Source organism: Cimex lectularius, unplaced genomic scaffold (assembly GCF_000648675.2).
Source record: "Cimex lectularius strain Harlan isolate CLEC.00 unplaced genomic scaffold, Clec_2.1 scaffold4, whole genome shotgun sequence".
Classification (NCBI taxonomy): domain Eukaryota; kingdom Metazoa; phylum Arthropoda; class Insecta; order Hemiptera; family Cimicidae; genus Cimex; species Cimex lectularius.
The window spans coordinates 2932103-2948862 of NW_019392723.1; the positions used below are offsets into that span (position 1 = coordinate 2932103).

At 36.8% G+C, this 16760-nt stretch overlaps 1 protein-coding gene across 8 annotated transcripts in view; it reads right to left on the bottom strand.

Moving 5' to 3' along the window:
* The window catches only part of LOC106673701 (teneurin-m), a 574800-nt gene that overhangs the window by 157429 nt on the left and 400611 nt on the right, over window positions 1–16760 (bottom strand). Inside the window, exon 1 of one of the 8 annotated variants that reach the window (XM_024226694.1) lies at window positions 4431–4728. The exons of the other annotated variants lie outside the window; for them this stretch is intronic. Within the exon in view, the coding sequence (XP_024082462.1) occupies window positions 4431–4458 (28 nt within the window). The 5' untranslated portion in view covers window positions 4459–4728. Of the gene's footprint in view, window positions 1–4430; window positions 4729–16760 lie in introns of those variants that run through there. 8 annotated transcript variants of the gene reach the window in all.

Consider the following 16760-nt stretch of genomic DNA (forward strand, 5'->3'; position numbering starts at 1 on the left):
GAACCCTGAAAATTCTCAACTAAGCGGATAGTACACTTTTCGTGGTTTGAGAATAAAGAAAGGTCAATTCCTCAACAGACATTTTTGGTATACCGCGAAGAAAGATATGTTGGGTGCCATGGATGAGATGTATTTTTTACATTGTTCTCGGTTAAAATTTCGTTGGGTATGACGAGATTCGAACCCAGGGCCGATAATGTGGCAATTACGAATTGGACTCCTAACCACTGGACCAGCTCGTCACAAAAATACAGCGGATCAAGTCATACGGGAGAAATAACGTCCCACTAACTGGTGGTGTAGATATGGGGTAAGAACAACATTACAATACCTTGCTAACGTGGCTGAATATATGTCGGACTCAGCCACCTTGTTCCAAAAGCAAAGTAATCCCTGTCATAGAGGAAGGCTTGACGTCCAATTACCCTTTAGGTGTCTCGAACATGAGGTCAAACGAGTTTGCAATACTTTCTCCATGTTATTCATAATTAAAATTGCATATGTTATGTAAAGATTTGCGGCAGGACCGCTAAGGTATCAAATACTAGTCGGACGACCAAAATCGGCCACTGGGGTCTGAGTACGAGGGGTCAAACAACATTACAATACTTTCTCCATACATTACAATTAAATTCCAGTTGTGGCTCAATACAAGTGAGACAACCTAACCACACAGCCTCCGTGGTTCCAAAACTAATGTAATTCCTGTCATAGAGGATGGCTCGACGTCCGAATACCCTTGGGTGTCTCGAACGGGAGGTCAAACGACTTTACAAATACTTTCTCCATGTTATTTACAATTAAAATTCAATGAGCTGTGCAAGGGTTTGACTATGGTATCAAATACGAGTCGGACATCCTAACCGCTCGGCCACCAAGTCCCACTCTGCTACCGCGAACCCCTTCAAGGCCATAAAGTTTTCCGTGAATTTATTATTTAATGACAAAGAAAAGAAAGACGAAACATAATTTTTGCGGGTGCTTTAAAGCTTAAGTTAATATCGTCAAATTATTCACCTTTTAAATTCTGGGTGGATTAAACCCAGGACTTTCTGATAAACCGAAGGGAAAAACTTGAATTAAACGGAAAGGGTGATTTTCCCCCCTTCTATTTCCCATGGATCGCCTACCAAAATATTTCTTGTACGCGAAATCCATATAGGATATAGTTAACGGGAGAAATATTGAATAATACATTCAAAGGCATTTTTATTCATCAGGGTTTGATATGAATTCACCCAGTTGAAGATATTTTTGTGTATAATACTCCGATATTTATTCGGCTTTAGTTTTTAACGGCTCGGATGCGAGTGGCATCCGTTTCACGAACACGGATAGCCCTCCCAGGTATAATTTTTTCCACAGACCCGTGTCAAGACCCTATGTGTGCCATATGGCGAACGGAGGATCCTTTTCGCTTACCTCCCCTTCGCCCTAATCCGGGGTTACGGTTCGCTTCAATGGACATTAAAATTGATAATAAACAGTTGTAGTTTACAACGTGTTAGATGTAATATTGACACGAATCTAGGCCGTACGTCAATAAACGCTGATAAAATATTTAATGTGGGTGGAAATTGTACTACTTAAACGATTTTAGTTAAACCAACACAATGTTTGCTTAATTTGACAAAACCGGGTTTCGTCCCTTTGTACTCTATTTGTATTATAGAAAAAATTCGAATGTTATTATTTAAGCTCTTTCTGAAGCAAAAGTAAAATAATTTCTTTCGTAGAGAAGAGCGCAAAGATTAACCACCCTTCGGACCCTTTTTTCAATTTTTACACAGCCGGTGGCTCTTACTGAGCCATTTTTTCTGATCTTACAATATTATTATAGAAATAACTTAAAATGTGTTAGTTATGTGCTTTTTAAAGCAAAAGTAAAGCAATTTCCGTCGTACAGGAGGGCTTAAAAACTAACAACCCCCCGTTGGACACTTCTCACAAATTTTATTTATTTTTCCAAAAGAGAGTTTGTGCCGTTTACTGTGCCATTTTCCCCGGTCTTACAATTATTATAGAAAGAAGTCAAAATATATTAGTAAAAGTTTTTTTCAGAAGTAAAAATAAAGTAAATCCTGTCATACCAGAGTGCTCAACGACTAACAACCCCCTGAAATACTTCCCACAATTTTTATTTATTTTTCCAAAACAGAGTTTGTGCCGTTTACTGTGTCTTTTTCCCTGGTCTTGCAATTATTATAGAAAGAAGTCAAAATATATTAGTAAAAGTTTTTTCTGAAGTAAAAATAAAGTAAATCCTTTCGCACTAGAGTGCTCAATGTCTAACCACCCCCGGGATACTTCCAACAATTTTTATTTATTTTTCGACTCTTTCTGAATTATTTTCACTGGTCTTACAATTAATTATTATAGAAAGAGCTTGTAATTTTATAGTTAGGTTCTTTCTAAAATAAAAGTACATTAAACCTTGTCATACAGATGTGCATCCCCTCGAACAACCCACGTTGGACACTTCCCAAAATTTGTATTTACTGTTCCAAAACCGTATTATGCCTCGTACTGAGCCATTTTCTTCAGTCTTACAATTTTCATAGAAATTATTCAAATTTTATTGGCTAAGCTTCTTCTAAAACAAAAATAAAGAAATACCTGTAAAGCAGGAGGACTTAACATCTAACCACCCCCGTTGGACACTTCTCAATATTTTTATTATTTTTTCCAAAACCACTGTATGCCACTTACTGACCCGTTTTCACTGGTCTTACAGTTATTATAGAAAGAACTCAAAATTTATGAGTAAAAGTTCATATCTGATGTAAAAGTAAAGTAATTCATGTCATACAGGAAGGCTTAACGTCTAACATTTTGTCGCGGACGAGGTGATATATTGTGACGGCCAATACTTTTTCGATTATTCTCGAATAAAATTTCACGAGCTGTGCCGGGATTCGAACGCAAGACCGGTATCGTGGAAAATACGAGTCTGACGCACTCCGTGTAGTTCATACAGGAAGTTATTATTTCGTTCTTAAGGAGTAAGTAAAAAGATAATTAATATATTTTTTGGTACTTTTTATGTTAATTTGTCAGTAAAAGACGACCGGTGTGGAAAAATAAATAAAAGCTGTGGGAAGGCGTTTTTTAAAAATAAATGTTATAAAGTATTAATGTACACATACAGAGTAAACTTAATATGTATATTTAAATTTAATAAATAGTTAGTTAATCAATAGCTTTAGTTTTGCAATGGAACATCTCGTAATTATGGGATTTCAAAAAAGTAAAAATTTAAAGGGTGAAAGGGGGTGGTTGGGTGCATTTTAAGCAGGAGGCTTCGGATATTCGGCCATGACAAACAATTTCCTGTTCGAAATCAATCGTTTTAAACTCGGATGAATCCGGATGACCCAGTTCGACTCGGATGAAACATTTTTCCCCAACTTTCAGCTCATATTGCCTAGGAAAAATCTTTAATTTTTTTCCCAGAGGGTTTTTCAATTATAAAAAAAATGGAAATTTGACAACCCGGATGGTTGAGAACGGCGAGTTTACGAAGGAAAATGTTAATGCGAAATCTTTTAAGAAGGTTTTTGTTTATTTTTAATTGTCGGAGCTTCAAGCCGGTCAGGTGATCAACAATGCCCCGGATTGACAAATACGCCATAGAAATGATCACGCGATGGAAAATCAATGTTTTTATTTTGTCAGCCTCCAATCGGCCTAAATTAATACATATCTGATATGTCATATTCTGGGCTGAGGCGATTCCATCTCGAGATGTGATGAATTAGAATTCGGTCACGTTCAACAAAGATTCGATCCGTACCTCTTATTGAACAAGGGAGAGGACTTATTAAGATTGCCCTTAGGCAATTCGCCATATCGGCGGTTTTTCCTTCCAAACAATTTTTATTTGAATTCTGCGACAAAAGGAATAAATAAGTATAAGTGATAAGTAGACGTTTTGGAGAAGAAAACTATAAGGAATGCAAAAATCTAAGGTCTGTCATCTATCGTTTTTGACTGGCTCGATTTTCAATTTAATCTTCGAAATCGTCCTCGTTTACTTAAGGCTTTTTACGAAAGTCTACGACTCTGTAAATTCATTTAAAGTCTGTTGGAAAAATTCCAGAACAGAAGAGATAAGAGTTGCCACTTTCTCGGCAAAGGCCAGGACAAGATTATCGAGATTATCTGCAGTTCGTAAATTGTGCCGTATGATAAGGATTTTCACCCTTCGAAGGACCGAGTACATAACCGTCTAATCAACAGAGATTTTCCTCTTATCAAGTATTAAATACAAAGTCCAACATGTTCAACAAGATACTGTGTTACATGTTGAAAGTGTTTACTTACTGGACTAAAATTCTTGTATTTCCAGCCACTAATGTGAAAAATGATCGTACAGTATGGTGGGGGATCTTTATCGGCAATTATTAAAGAAAAAAAGCAATAGAACTTACCATAATCAGTGCAATTAAATCCTAACATCCTTCGTTGAAGGGGAACCTTTTCGGCTACGTAATCATCGCAACCGGTAACGCACAAAACTGTATAAAATATATATCTTGGAAAATTTTCTTGTGATATAAAATTTGGGTATATATATTAAAAAAAAAAAAAAAAACACTGGCACACGAGTCGTGTTATCACTGATGAAGTCGTCCGAACTCGATTTTTCACCTAGGGGCTTCAACAGTGAAGACGGGCGCGGATAAAACTGGACGATAAACAGTCGGCGGTATTGGGTTGACTGGCGGGATTGCTCGTCGTGCTGAGGGTGCTTGGGGGTTGCTGAATGGGTGGGGGGTCGGAGGAGGGTGCAGAGCGGCGGCCGTCGGGGGGAGGCCGTGGTGTTGGTGGTGGCAAGTCGGGGGAAGGGCAAGGAGGTGGTGTAGGAGGGAGACGAGTCCAGATCCCCCTACTTCCCCGTCTTACCTGTTTTCTCACCACACGCGCGCACGCACACGTAAACACGAAAACATACGAAGAGAGAAAAAACGCGCGCGCGCAAAGATGCACGTTGTCCATTACAAGCTCGGCTGATTTCCCAACAGCGTTCACCCCTCGGCAAACACTACAAAAGAAGGAAATATTCCAACTAAAATTAGCTTGACAAGATTTTTTTTCTTCCCGATACCTACTCACGACTATACTACAGTCTCGCCGTCTGCCGTTTCTATTTTTTGACACTTTTCACGCTTTCTTTGTAGGCGTCGTTAATCGTAAAACTTGGCACACACACTCGGGAAGTCATGAAAATGCTCAACTGACAACTTGTACTATAAAACGTTTTACAAATTAATTCAGTTGAGCTATAGTTGTGCACAATATCGTTCACAAATATCATAATAGATTGTAAAAAATGTTTTTTACATATTACAAATATTATTATACTACTTATTTTTCACACAGTCACAGCTCTGACACTAATGCCAACGCTGCACCCGGAGGACACATGCCATGAGAAACCGATGCTGGAGGTGATCCACTGAGGATTAAGGGGCGAGGAGGTCTCGAAGTCCTTCGATTAAGGCGACATGGCGAGTTATCGGTATGAGAATGTGTATCAAGAGCTGAAACAATAGGGTTAAGATGGATCGAGAGGTTAGTGTGAAGCTCTTGGAATCGGGAACGGATCACTTCGCTGGCAAAAGAAATGTTGTGATTGTGGATGGTGAGATTAGCGTAGTAAAGCTTTGACGATTTGTCTGAGGACATTCGATTGGAAGGATTGGATGCGCGGTATGTTGGAGGTTTGGCATAACCCACGGTTCCACTCCGTATATCCAAAGCGGTCGCAAGTATTGTATAATTAACCTTTTTATGTGAGGTTTTGGTTGAAATGATCAATTTATGTTTTACTGGTCAATTGACCATGTTAGTTCTTTCAATTAATTATTCTTTTTATGTAAGGTCTTGGTTGAGATAAAAAAAAGTCTGCGTCAAGAGAGGGATTCGAACCCACGACCTTCGGCTAAATACGCCGCTACTCTACCACTTGAGCTATCGTGATTTCGATCCTCCCGGACACCAACTCCCCATCTAAACCTACAACCTTTCGAATTTTCCCTCCTTTTTGCCATTTTTCTGGGTTGTTGTATAATGTTAGTTTAGTGTTGACAATCAAGACAGATCTCAGTCCTAGAATAGTTGTCCAAGTCTTCTGTTAAGCTGTTGTCTTGCGTGGGGATTCGACGTCAATCTGCTGTTTAGGTATAATCGTATAACTTGAGTGGAAGTCGATATCTTTTTTTTTTAACTCAAGTTGTTCACGGATGTTGGAAGTAGCTTGGATAGGATTCGAGCTAGAGGACAAATTTGTGGTATCGTCCGCGTAGTTGGTGATGATGATATTGGGGTGTCCAGGTAAGTCAGCAGACAGTATAGATGATATAAAGGATGGGACCTATAACGAGACGACGGTCTCTATCGATCTGAAGAAAATATGTAGGAACCGTTTATAAGCCGTTGATAAGTTCAAGGTTGGATGTCGGATATCGCTTGATTAGGATTCGAGTTTGGAGCAAAATGCAAGATCTTCCTTGTAGAATGTTGGGAAATACATCTAAGCATGTAGTTTAAATGGTAAAAAAGATATGATCAAAGATGCTCCCTTGTACTGCTTGTACTGGTCTAATTTCAGTCGGTTGCTTCGTGGTATTGATATACGACGGTAAAAGCTGTACTGTACATTCCTCTACTTTTTGTACCAGCCTTTGATACATATAAAATGTTTTTTAACATGGGATGTTCCTTGGAAAAGATTCGGGTTAGAAGACAGGAATTCGGTTGAGCGGTATAAAGGGCACCAGGGTGGACCAAGAAATACTCCCTTGTGAGACACCGGATGTTAACATTTTTTTTTATATCGGAGTCCTTCCGCGCTTCACTTTGAAGACTCATTCAAGCGGTCAGTTGAATGAGGGTTCCAAAATTTTATAATAAGTTGTCGGTTGGAAGCGTTTAAGTTTGGGCTAAACCCTATCGAAAGCTACATCCAGAAACCCCAAGTAATATTCTTTGTTATCTACAATGAAAAAAAGAGTCACTGTTGAAAAGCTAGATCGTGGAATGATGAAGACAGAAGCCTAATTGTTGGAAAGGAAGGAATTTAAGTGAATCTAAAGGAAAGTTATTACTGTCATACAGGAGGGTATATTGTTCAACTACCCGTTTATTGACAAGGTTCAAGGGTTGAACAATCTTTACAATCTTTCAATTAATTAAGATTTTAATTGAGATTAAAAAGTCAGTGTCACGAGTGGGATTCGAACCCACGATCTTCGGCTAAATACGCCGCTGCTCTACCACTTGAGCTGTCGTGACCTCGGTGGTAGTTCGAAGCTTTCGACCTCGTGGGTTCGAATCCCGCTCGTAACACTGACTTTTTTATCTCAACTAAAAACCTTAATTAACTGAAAGATATTATGGTCAAGCGGACCACGAAAACTAGTGAATCTTTACAATACTTCGTTCAATTATTATTGAATAAAATTGCATGGGCTCGACGGAGATTCGAACCCAGGACCGTTAACTTCGCTGAACGCGATCGACGCCCTGACTATTCGGCCACCGCCAATCCCAGCGCAACTTATTCAGTTAGTTTTTCCCTTTTTAAGATCTTATTTGTAATTATGAACATTGTTTTATTTGTTAAAAAAAACGTAATATGAAAGTTTAACCTGCATTTATTTAAAATGTCACTACAAATCATGAAGTTCCTTCAAGTTGAAGCAGCTTGCTCTTGGTTGAGTTCAAATAAGACGCTTTTATATGAAGATAAAACTCGGGCCATTAATTTTAGCACCCGCATGGCCGAAGGGGGCTCCTCTACTCTAGATGGACATCTCACCTGCCGCTCCTATCGATGACCTGTTGACAAGACACTCTCAAACGGTTAGCTAAAAGGATCAAAAGAAACGTTAATGGCATCAATTTGCTTTCTTTTAGGATACAACGTCTTGAAAAGTCTAGAAAATGATATAGATTGCACAACAACGCATAATAAATTAATTAAGAAAGGCTAATCCATGTTGTTTTTTCTCCCAGCGAACGTGATTGGTTCTTAATAATTTTGAAATTGTTCGTGTTCTGTTTCTTATCACATTTGGTACTGCGGGTTATTCAACATCCAATAATTCTTTTTTTTTTTTGGTTAACCTCAACATCGTTTATATAGTACTGAATCATTTTGGTAATAAAACCAAAATACTGAAATCGCGTTTATAGAATGATTTCATGCCACATACCGCGTGCGCACGGAGATGATAAATGTGTTTATTCTATCATGTAAATAGCTGAGGGAGATAGCCAAGACCATTAATTGTATTAATTAACGGACTTGCCACGCGCATTTTCGATTTTAATTTGAATATTGTTTTTATTTACAGCCCAAAGGTATTGTTTGTTAAAAATAGGCTGATCATAAGACAGAAGTGACTATATTTTTGGTTCATCACCCAGCAGACAACAAGGACAAATGTCAAGATAATACAGTTACCCTGAAATCCAACCGAACTGATCTGTTCTACGATGTGAAGGTCGGAAATGAATTCTCAGAGACAAGAGTGATACCACAAGGGTGCATTCTTGGTTCTATACTATATACTGACCAACCAATCCATCCCAATACTATCAAACCTATGCCGATGAATTTTTCCCCTAGGTCCAATGGTGACTGTGCCCTATTTTTCCTTGGCGAACTTTATGATCTATTGTGGAATTGACCTACTGAATTGAATTTCCACACAACAGAAGTGCACTTTGCTTTTAATGTAGTTTAGCACTTTTCTATATTCGTTGCTAATTTATCTAGGTTTCCAGAGTGGATTTATCGTTTCTTGGTTAATGCTTTGCAGTCTTAGTCCTATGGTATTCATACTACTGACGCCAATGGTGATGATATATTATGAGACCGAAGACAGGCCACCACCAAAACCCAGGACACCTACAGCAATGGGTAGCGAAACGTGAGCGTAGAAGTCCTTCTGCTCATCTGGTCATCCGGTGCAGAAACGCTGCGCCTTCACCTCCATTGGGTGATGGGCCTTGGGTAGAAGATTTTATGAGCAGCATATGTCCTCCATCTACTTCAGTAACCACTAGATAGATCAAAGTAAAGAAGTGGAAGCTCGCGATCCCCTAGAAATTCCGTTTTCCCCAATTGAATTAAACCATGCACTCAAACAAACCAACAATTCGGCGCCGGGCTTAGACCAAATCCACACAATATTCTACAAAATATAGCAGGCAGCACCAAAATATCTAAACTAACTTTTTAACAATTTTAGTCAAACCAAGCTATTCCCAAAACATCGAATAAACTCTAATCATTCCAATCTAAAAAAGGGAACACCTCTTAAAGGCCTATAGCACTAATGTCCTGTGTCAAAAAAAAACGTACGAAAAGATAATCAAGAAAAGGGTTAATTGGCGGCTAGAACACAACAAGAAGCTAACCCTACCCAGTACGGCTTCCTCAAAGTGGCGGCATATGCAAATAGCCTGCGACATAACGCTGACTTTGACTGACAGAAAGTGCTGTCTAGGTTTGTTTTTGGATATAAAGGGTGTTTATGATGACATCGACATCTAGCGTATTATGTCTAAAATTGACACGTATTGCCCTACCAAACCTTATTATCTAAAATATTTTCTCGCTAATCTCAAATGGAGAGATATTTTTTGACATGAACGGTACTACCCACGGCCCCAGAATATCTCATAGAGGCTTGCTTCAAAGTGGAATTATGAGTCCTTTATTATTTGCTATATATGCAACCGATCTGGGTTTTTCGCTTCCGGGGACTGTCAAGTTGTTACAGTATGCAGATGATGATTACGTTTTTGTTAGCGCGTCCACTATTGCGGAATGCAAAACCGAACTGGACAGAGCAATGGGGACTCTGAGACAATAGGTGGTGACTGACAATGGAACCACGATTTCAGAGTCTAAATCACCCCTTTGACCGTTTATAAGGAAAAGACGTAACGAACTTCATGACACTGAGAATTTAGGCGGTAGTAACACGAGTCAAGTTCCTGGGGCTCCAACTAGATTCAAAACTTATGTGAAAATATATTGCCTATATCCTGGAGAAGGGGGAGAAATTAGCCAGTGTTTTGAAGTGCAGACCAATAGCAAATGGAGAGCGGATCCCGAAATCTGCCTACTTTTTTCCAAGTCTTTAGAGTAACCCAAGACTTTGGGTCGGTCTTTTAAGGTCAAGCTACGTTGAAACGTCTTGATACGTTCCTTTTTCAGACCAGTACCATTACTTACAACTGGTGCAAAACTTGTAGTGGTCAGCAGGGTGCAGTAATAGTTACTTCTAACTGAAAAAACTGCTTCCGTTTGGTGAGTCTGGTTCATCGCTCAAGTTAAAGGAGTGTGTCTGGTTCCCATGTATTTTGCCAGTATCATGAGTCGTTTCTGCTAGTAATAATGGGGTCATTCTCTGAGTGAATGGGTATCGCCTTGTATAGATTTTCCTTCACTATAAACTACAAATAACGATATTACATTTGGGCTAGGTCTGTTATTAAGTATTACAAATTTTAAAATATAGTTCATTTACATTATATCGTTCGGCAAAGTTGACTTTCGAACGTAATTTCGTAATTGAAATTTTAATACAGTTCACTGAACGGGCAGTTCAATTATCTTTATATTATAATACAGTTTATGTGGGATCAGCAAAACAAAATGATACCGGTTCGGTGCAATCGGAAATAATGTAATTGCACGGTCAGTTGGGTTTGTACAGGAGAGTCAGTAGGGAGGATTATTATAATTCCATTGTACAGACATTTAACGGATCGATTCATTGACGAATCAAAATGATTATTACAAACCGAACCATATCAATTATAAACTACTTGATCATATTGACAACAAAAAACCCTATTGGATATTAACTGAAATATTCACGATTGTCGAATTAAAATTAATCATTTTATTTGGTTGGATGTGTTCATTTTGTATATTAATTTTATTTGGACAAAAAAAAACACACTATCTTAGTAAGTGTGAATCTAATCAGGATGAAACGAATTGAAAGGAAGTATCTATCGGAGAAGAGACAGAAAAAAATCCCCGACTAGCCTTTAAAAAACGGAATTATCAATTTCCCGGAATCAAAGGAAACAGTATCTTTTTCGCTCGTATTATCGGATATGATTTCATCCTTTCAAATCTTCTGCACTCTCTGTGGCGGAACAACAAAAACTGTATTTTAAATAAATAAAGATGGAACTGTCCAAAATAAGAACAAATTTTGTGGATAATATATTAAGTTTTTTCTCCTTTTGACAATCAAATTTTATTGAAATAAATTTCCTTTTTCGTATAAATATTATTTATTATTATAAATATGCTCTTAAGCATAAAAGGACAGTCAGGCATGAGGTACTGAATGAGCCTATTTATAGCTACAAAATAGTTATTTAGAAATCGTGAGATGCGGTCTGGTGTGATGTAGGTTTCAGAAAAACATTTTCTTTATCGTGCCAACGTTTCGATCTTTATTGAGATCATCTTCAGGGCCTGGGATTTACAAACACTGTTTACATATTACAATTACATTTTGGATGTGGAAAATCGAATTTATACAATGCAAAATATATTTTATATTTTCAATCAAAGTATTTCTTCTCACCACACATTTTTACAAAATAGTCTGGAATGTCTAAATTTATTAATAGTTTAAGGAGAAAACAACAAGGTGATTTTACGTCCTGGTCATGAAGCTATTAGGGACATAAAGAGGCTGACTATCTCCCGATAGAGTGAGAATCACAACTGGGCACCGCGGAGAGTGTGCTAAAGCTGGAAGTGGAAAAATGTCATGAGAACGGAAAATTTAAGAACCTTGGAGGTGGGTTCCATGATATGAATAGGACATTAACAGGCTGGTAAACTAGCCAATGAAGGAACAGCCCTTTCTCCCATAAGATATGGACCTCATCCAGCAGCACTGGGTAGTGTGCGAAAGTTGGAGCTGGAAAAATGGTTTGAGAAAGAAAGCCTCAAGAACATTGGAGGGTTTCGGGACATGAAGGTACAGGAAACGAACAGGCTGACCAACTAGCGAAAGGAGAAGCAGATTTCTCATCTATGGGGCATGAAACCACAAGTGTCTCAACAGAAAGTTCTTCTCATGGAGCTGGAAAAATTGCTTGCAAAAGAAAAACTCAATAGCTCTATACGGTACCACGCTACAGAATTCCGTGGAAAAATCGGCAGGACTTTATTAAAACTATTTTTCCAATAACCGGAATAAACGATTCTCACTAGTTTTTAGTCATGCTAAGGGTTGATGTATGAAAGTAGCAGTAGGATAAATAAAGCATACTCTTCCTATCAACCGTGCAAACCAGAACCGACAATGACTGACATCGTATAAATAAAAACCTATTGTTTTAATCCATTCCCTTTGTTGCCACCAATAACTACGCCCTTGGGTATCATCCCATGAATCACCTACCGATCTTTCCACCAGTCTGACGCATTCGAAACACAAAGGAATAGAAATAAAATGATGATGTCTAATTAAGACCTTCTTGCAATAGTTACTGAAAGGGTTAAAAAATTATGAATAGTTATTTGTAATAACAAAACGGATAGGATGATGAAACGTTCTCACTTCCTTGACGGGATGCCTTATCTTTAGAACGTGATAACTGACATTGGCCAAAATATAAATAAATTCTATTTCAGAAACGTTCTCAAACAACAATCGGGTTTAACCTTTAAAACCTTTTCACACATTGATGAGATTCAATCATTGAAACCTTTCGTATAACTTATGGATATTCAGGTTTGTAAAGAACGGTAGTATTTGTTGAATCCGACTGAACCCGGTATTCATGTCCTCTGACATAGGCTTAAAGAATTAAAACTATTCTGCAATCACTGAAAGATGAATAAAAAAAAAGAGGTCAGGCTCGTAAATCAAAATATCATATAGTTGTAGATAAATGTTTGTCGCCGAGAATCAAATAGATTACACGACATTTGAAAAATAGCAAAAAGGAGGGAAAATCCAAAAGGTTTGGTTGAGATGAGAAGTAAGTGTCCAAGTGGATCGAGGTCAAGATAGCTCAAGTGGTAGAGCAACGGCGTATCTGGCCGAAGATCGTGGGTTCGAATCCCGCTCGTGCCATTGACTTTTTTATCTCAACTAAAAACCTTAATTAATTGTAAGATATTAATTGGTCAAGCGGACCACGAAACTAGTGAATTTAAGTTGTAGATAAAGTTAGTCCATGTTGAACCTGCACTGGTTGTAGCGCCATCTTCAGAGAGAAGTCTTCTATCTAACTTATACATAACAATCATTACCTTATTATAAGTTAAAGGATAACCTACAAGTCCCACAGGAGGGGAGGCAGACGTACTATTCTACTAAAAAAATTTATACGGCCAATCTAACCACCCTGAAACAATAACCTTCGTTTTTTGAAAACGTCATTGCAATCTCCTCAGAGCTAAAGCATTATTGTTCTTGGAAGTAGTACAAATTTTTGTCTGAGTATGGCCACGTCAGCTGTGTAACTTAAAGGACGCTCTAGTAGTCCCACAAGGGAGGAGATTTGCTTCTCTAACATACAAAATTTGTACGGCTAACTTATCCAACCTAAAACAATATCATTTGTTTGGTGTGAACGCCATTGCAGCTTGCCTTAAGCTAAAGCAGTATTGCTCTGATTGACTACTGTATAAAGCTCAATATGTAGGCCGATTATGGGACCCAGGTCAGCAGTGTAAGTTAAAGGAAATCCTAGTGGTCGCACAGGGGAGCAAATCACTCTGGAACAATAACCTTTACCTTTACTGACGATTCAGAAATACTGCCTTTTAATAAAAATTCTAGTCTTAGCAATCCGTGGCCTACAATTCATAACCCTTAATCCGTGTTTCCAGCTGAACTCTAAATACATAGTCTTGACATTTATTTTTATTTTCGTAGTTGGCATTTCGCCGTCTTTTTTCCGTTTTCTTTGTTGGTCAATGTATGGAAGGTTTTTATTGTACTGGTCGGTCGAACGTTTTTCTTTACAGCATAATCACACAGACCCAATGAAGATGGCGAAATGCCGAACGTGTGGTTCATATGTTCATATCCATACATATATAGTAAGGATAGGCAGACCAGCTCGGTAAGAATCAAATTAGTAAAGAAGAAAAGCATATAATATAAATTTGTTCAATTTTTTTACCACTATATATTTTTCAAAATTCTGGACCTTTCAATAACTGCCTTGTAAGGTTCTTACACCCCACCTCTTTTCCACATTCACTTGCAGTAGTGACAATCCGTACAGAGCTGATTGAGGCGAAGGGCTATTTATTTACGACGACGATGATTGGAAAAGCTAATGAGTATGTGACTAAGGGAGCGATCATGATTAGCAAATTGATAGCTTTGACAATGCCGAGCTCATCCCTCTTTTACCCCTGCGTTATCACGGCACCCCTCCGACCCACCCCATATCTTCTCTTTATTGTTTCCTAAATGCAAATAGGTAAGTCTTCTATCTCGGCTCCTTTCATACCAAACCGCCCCATATCTACCACACCGTCTCCGCTTCTCCTTCTGAATATATCTTTGTGCTCCTTTTTAAATTAAGCAGGGTGTTTGCTCCTCCCTTTATCGTTTTAATCTAATTTATTCAGCAATAGCAACCCTAACAATATTCGTATACACGTACAGGCAATCTTTGGACTCTCACGATTGTAGAGGCTATTCACTATTCTTCTACCGCCGGTTTGCCTTGAAAAATATCGATTGATAAAGACTTTTTGTACATAATGGATCAAGTGTATGAACAAAAAGACATGTGAAAAAAGGTTATTATGTGTTTACACTCAATTTGTCAATTTGCCCCTCGATATAATTTATAGTCTTCGGCTGTGCTTTTATTAAATTCGTTTTCGCTGTGATCATTGCCATTAGACTTAGAGCTTTTGTCAAGGGGGATGTGACACATGGAGTTAATGCAAAAGGCACCCTTCCTCTTTAATAATACCAAACCCTTAATTTCCACCCTTTCTTCATTTAGTGAACACGGTCTTAATTACAAATGGCTTCTTGCAAGAGTGAAAAACTAACTGAATAAACTACGCTCAATTAACATGGAATGATCAAGTCGGCCCTATTGATCTGAGACAGTGTCATTTATAAAGGGGTTTAGCGAGTATATTAATTTTACTACAAAATAATATGGGATATAAACAATTTATTCTAAATAAGATATTTAAATAATAGGTGTTTTTGCGAAATGATTAGTTTTATAATTTAATCCTTTTTTGATTTTGTTATTTGTGTTTTTCGGTGTAAACGTCTTACAGCGTTTGCTTTTTTTTATTTTTTTATTTATCACAATATTTGTTTTAATAAATTTCTAAATTAATATATTTTTTTCCAACCACAACAGTTCCCCTTACACAGATCTTTAGCCGTTATAATTATAATTATATCATAACGTTTCCGGGATGGACCGCTGGGCGGCGATCTGGTTTTACAGGGATTTTTTTTCCCTGAGAGGTTTTATAACAATTTTTGAAGAGAATTGTTGGCCGCTAGAACATTTTTAAACAATATAAATAGACTATTTTGACTAGTAATAAAATCATGAGCACAATGAAACAATTAAATAAAAAGATTGTTAAATAGATCTTACTAGCTTAAATAAACCCGTTAGACTATATACCTTTATAAATCTAAACAAACATTTCATATAAATTATTTAAATATATACATTATTACTTAGACTAGATATTTCATATAAGTAATTCAATTGTATACTCATATAAACATGAGAATAATGAAAACCAAATAAATAACTTAATTTACTAAAACATGCTAGCTTCAATAACCTTAACGGACTATATACATTTATAACTTTAAATATAACTTCTCAAATATATAATTTAACTATGTACATATATATATATATATATATAAAACCTAAAAAACAAGACAATTCATTTAAATAATTCGATTATACACATATACAGTTATTAATAAAATGACTATATTGACTAGGGAATTAACATAGTGATCATAAAAAATATGAATAACAAACTTAACTACTTAATACTACCAGTTTAAATACAGGATTAAACCATATACAATTATTTTTTAACTACCATTTTAAATAAATAATTTAACTATACATATACATTCATAATTTACACAATCAGTTCAAATAAACAGTTCACTAAGAATAATTAAATTTGTACATTGAAGTTCTTTATTTACATACATAAAATTAAAAGCCCTTGTGGGAATTTTTTATTATCGATGATTTTCATTTTGATTTTATGAACTGTGTTTAGTTTTTTTTTTTTCATAGACATACTTTATAAACTTTATAAACTCTTTATAATTGTGTTTGTTCTTTGTCAGTTCTACCAATTTACTTTCATCGTCTATTTTTGTTTTTATTTCCATTTCTGGTATTCTTCTTTTATGGTTATAAATTTCGCATTTCGTCACAATATTTTCAGCACTTTCTATTTCCCCACATTGGCATAAATTGGTGTTTTTTAACTTGTAATTATATAAATATTTATTAAATTCTCCATGCCCTGTTAAAAACTTGCTAGTAATATTATTTGGTTGAATAAAATTTAATTCATAATTTATAATTTAATCTATTATATTTAGTGGTCTGATTGACCAAATTACTTCTTTCAATTAATTAATCTTTTTATGTAAGTTTTTGGTCGAAATGGAAAAGTTAGTATCACGAGCGGGATTCGAACCCACGACCTTCGGCTAAAT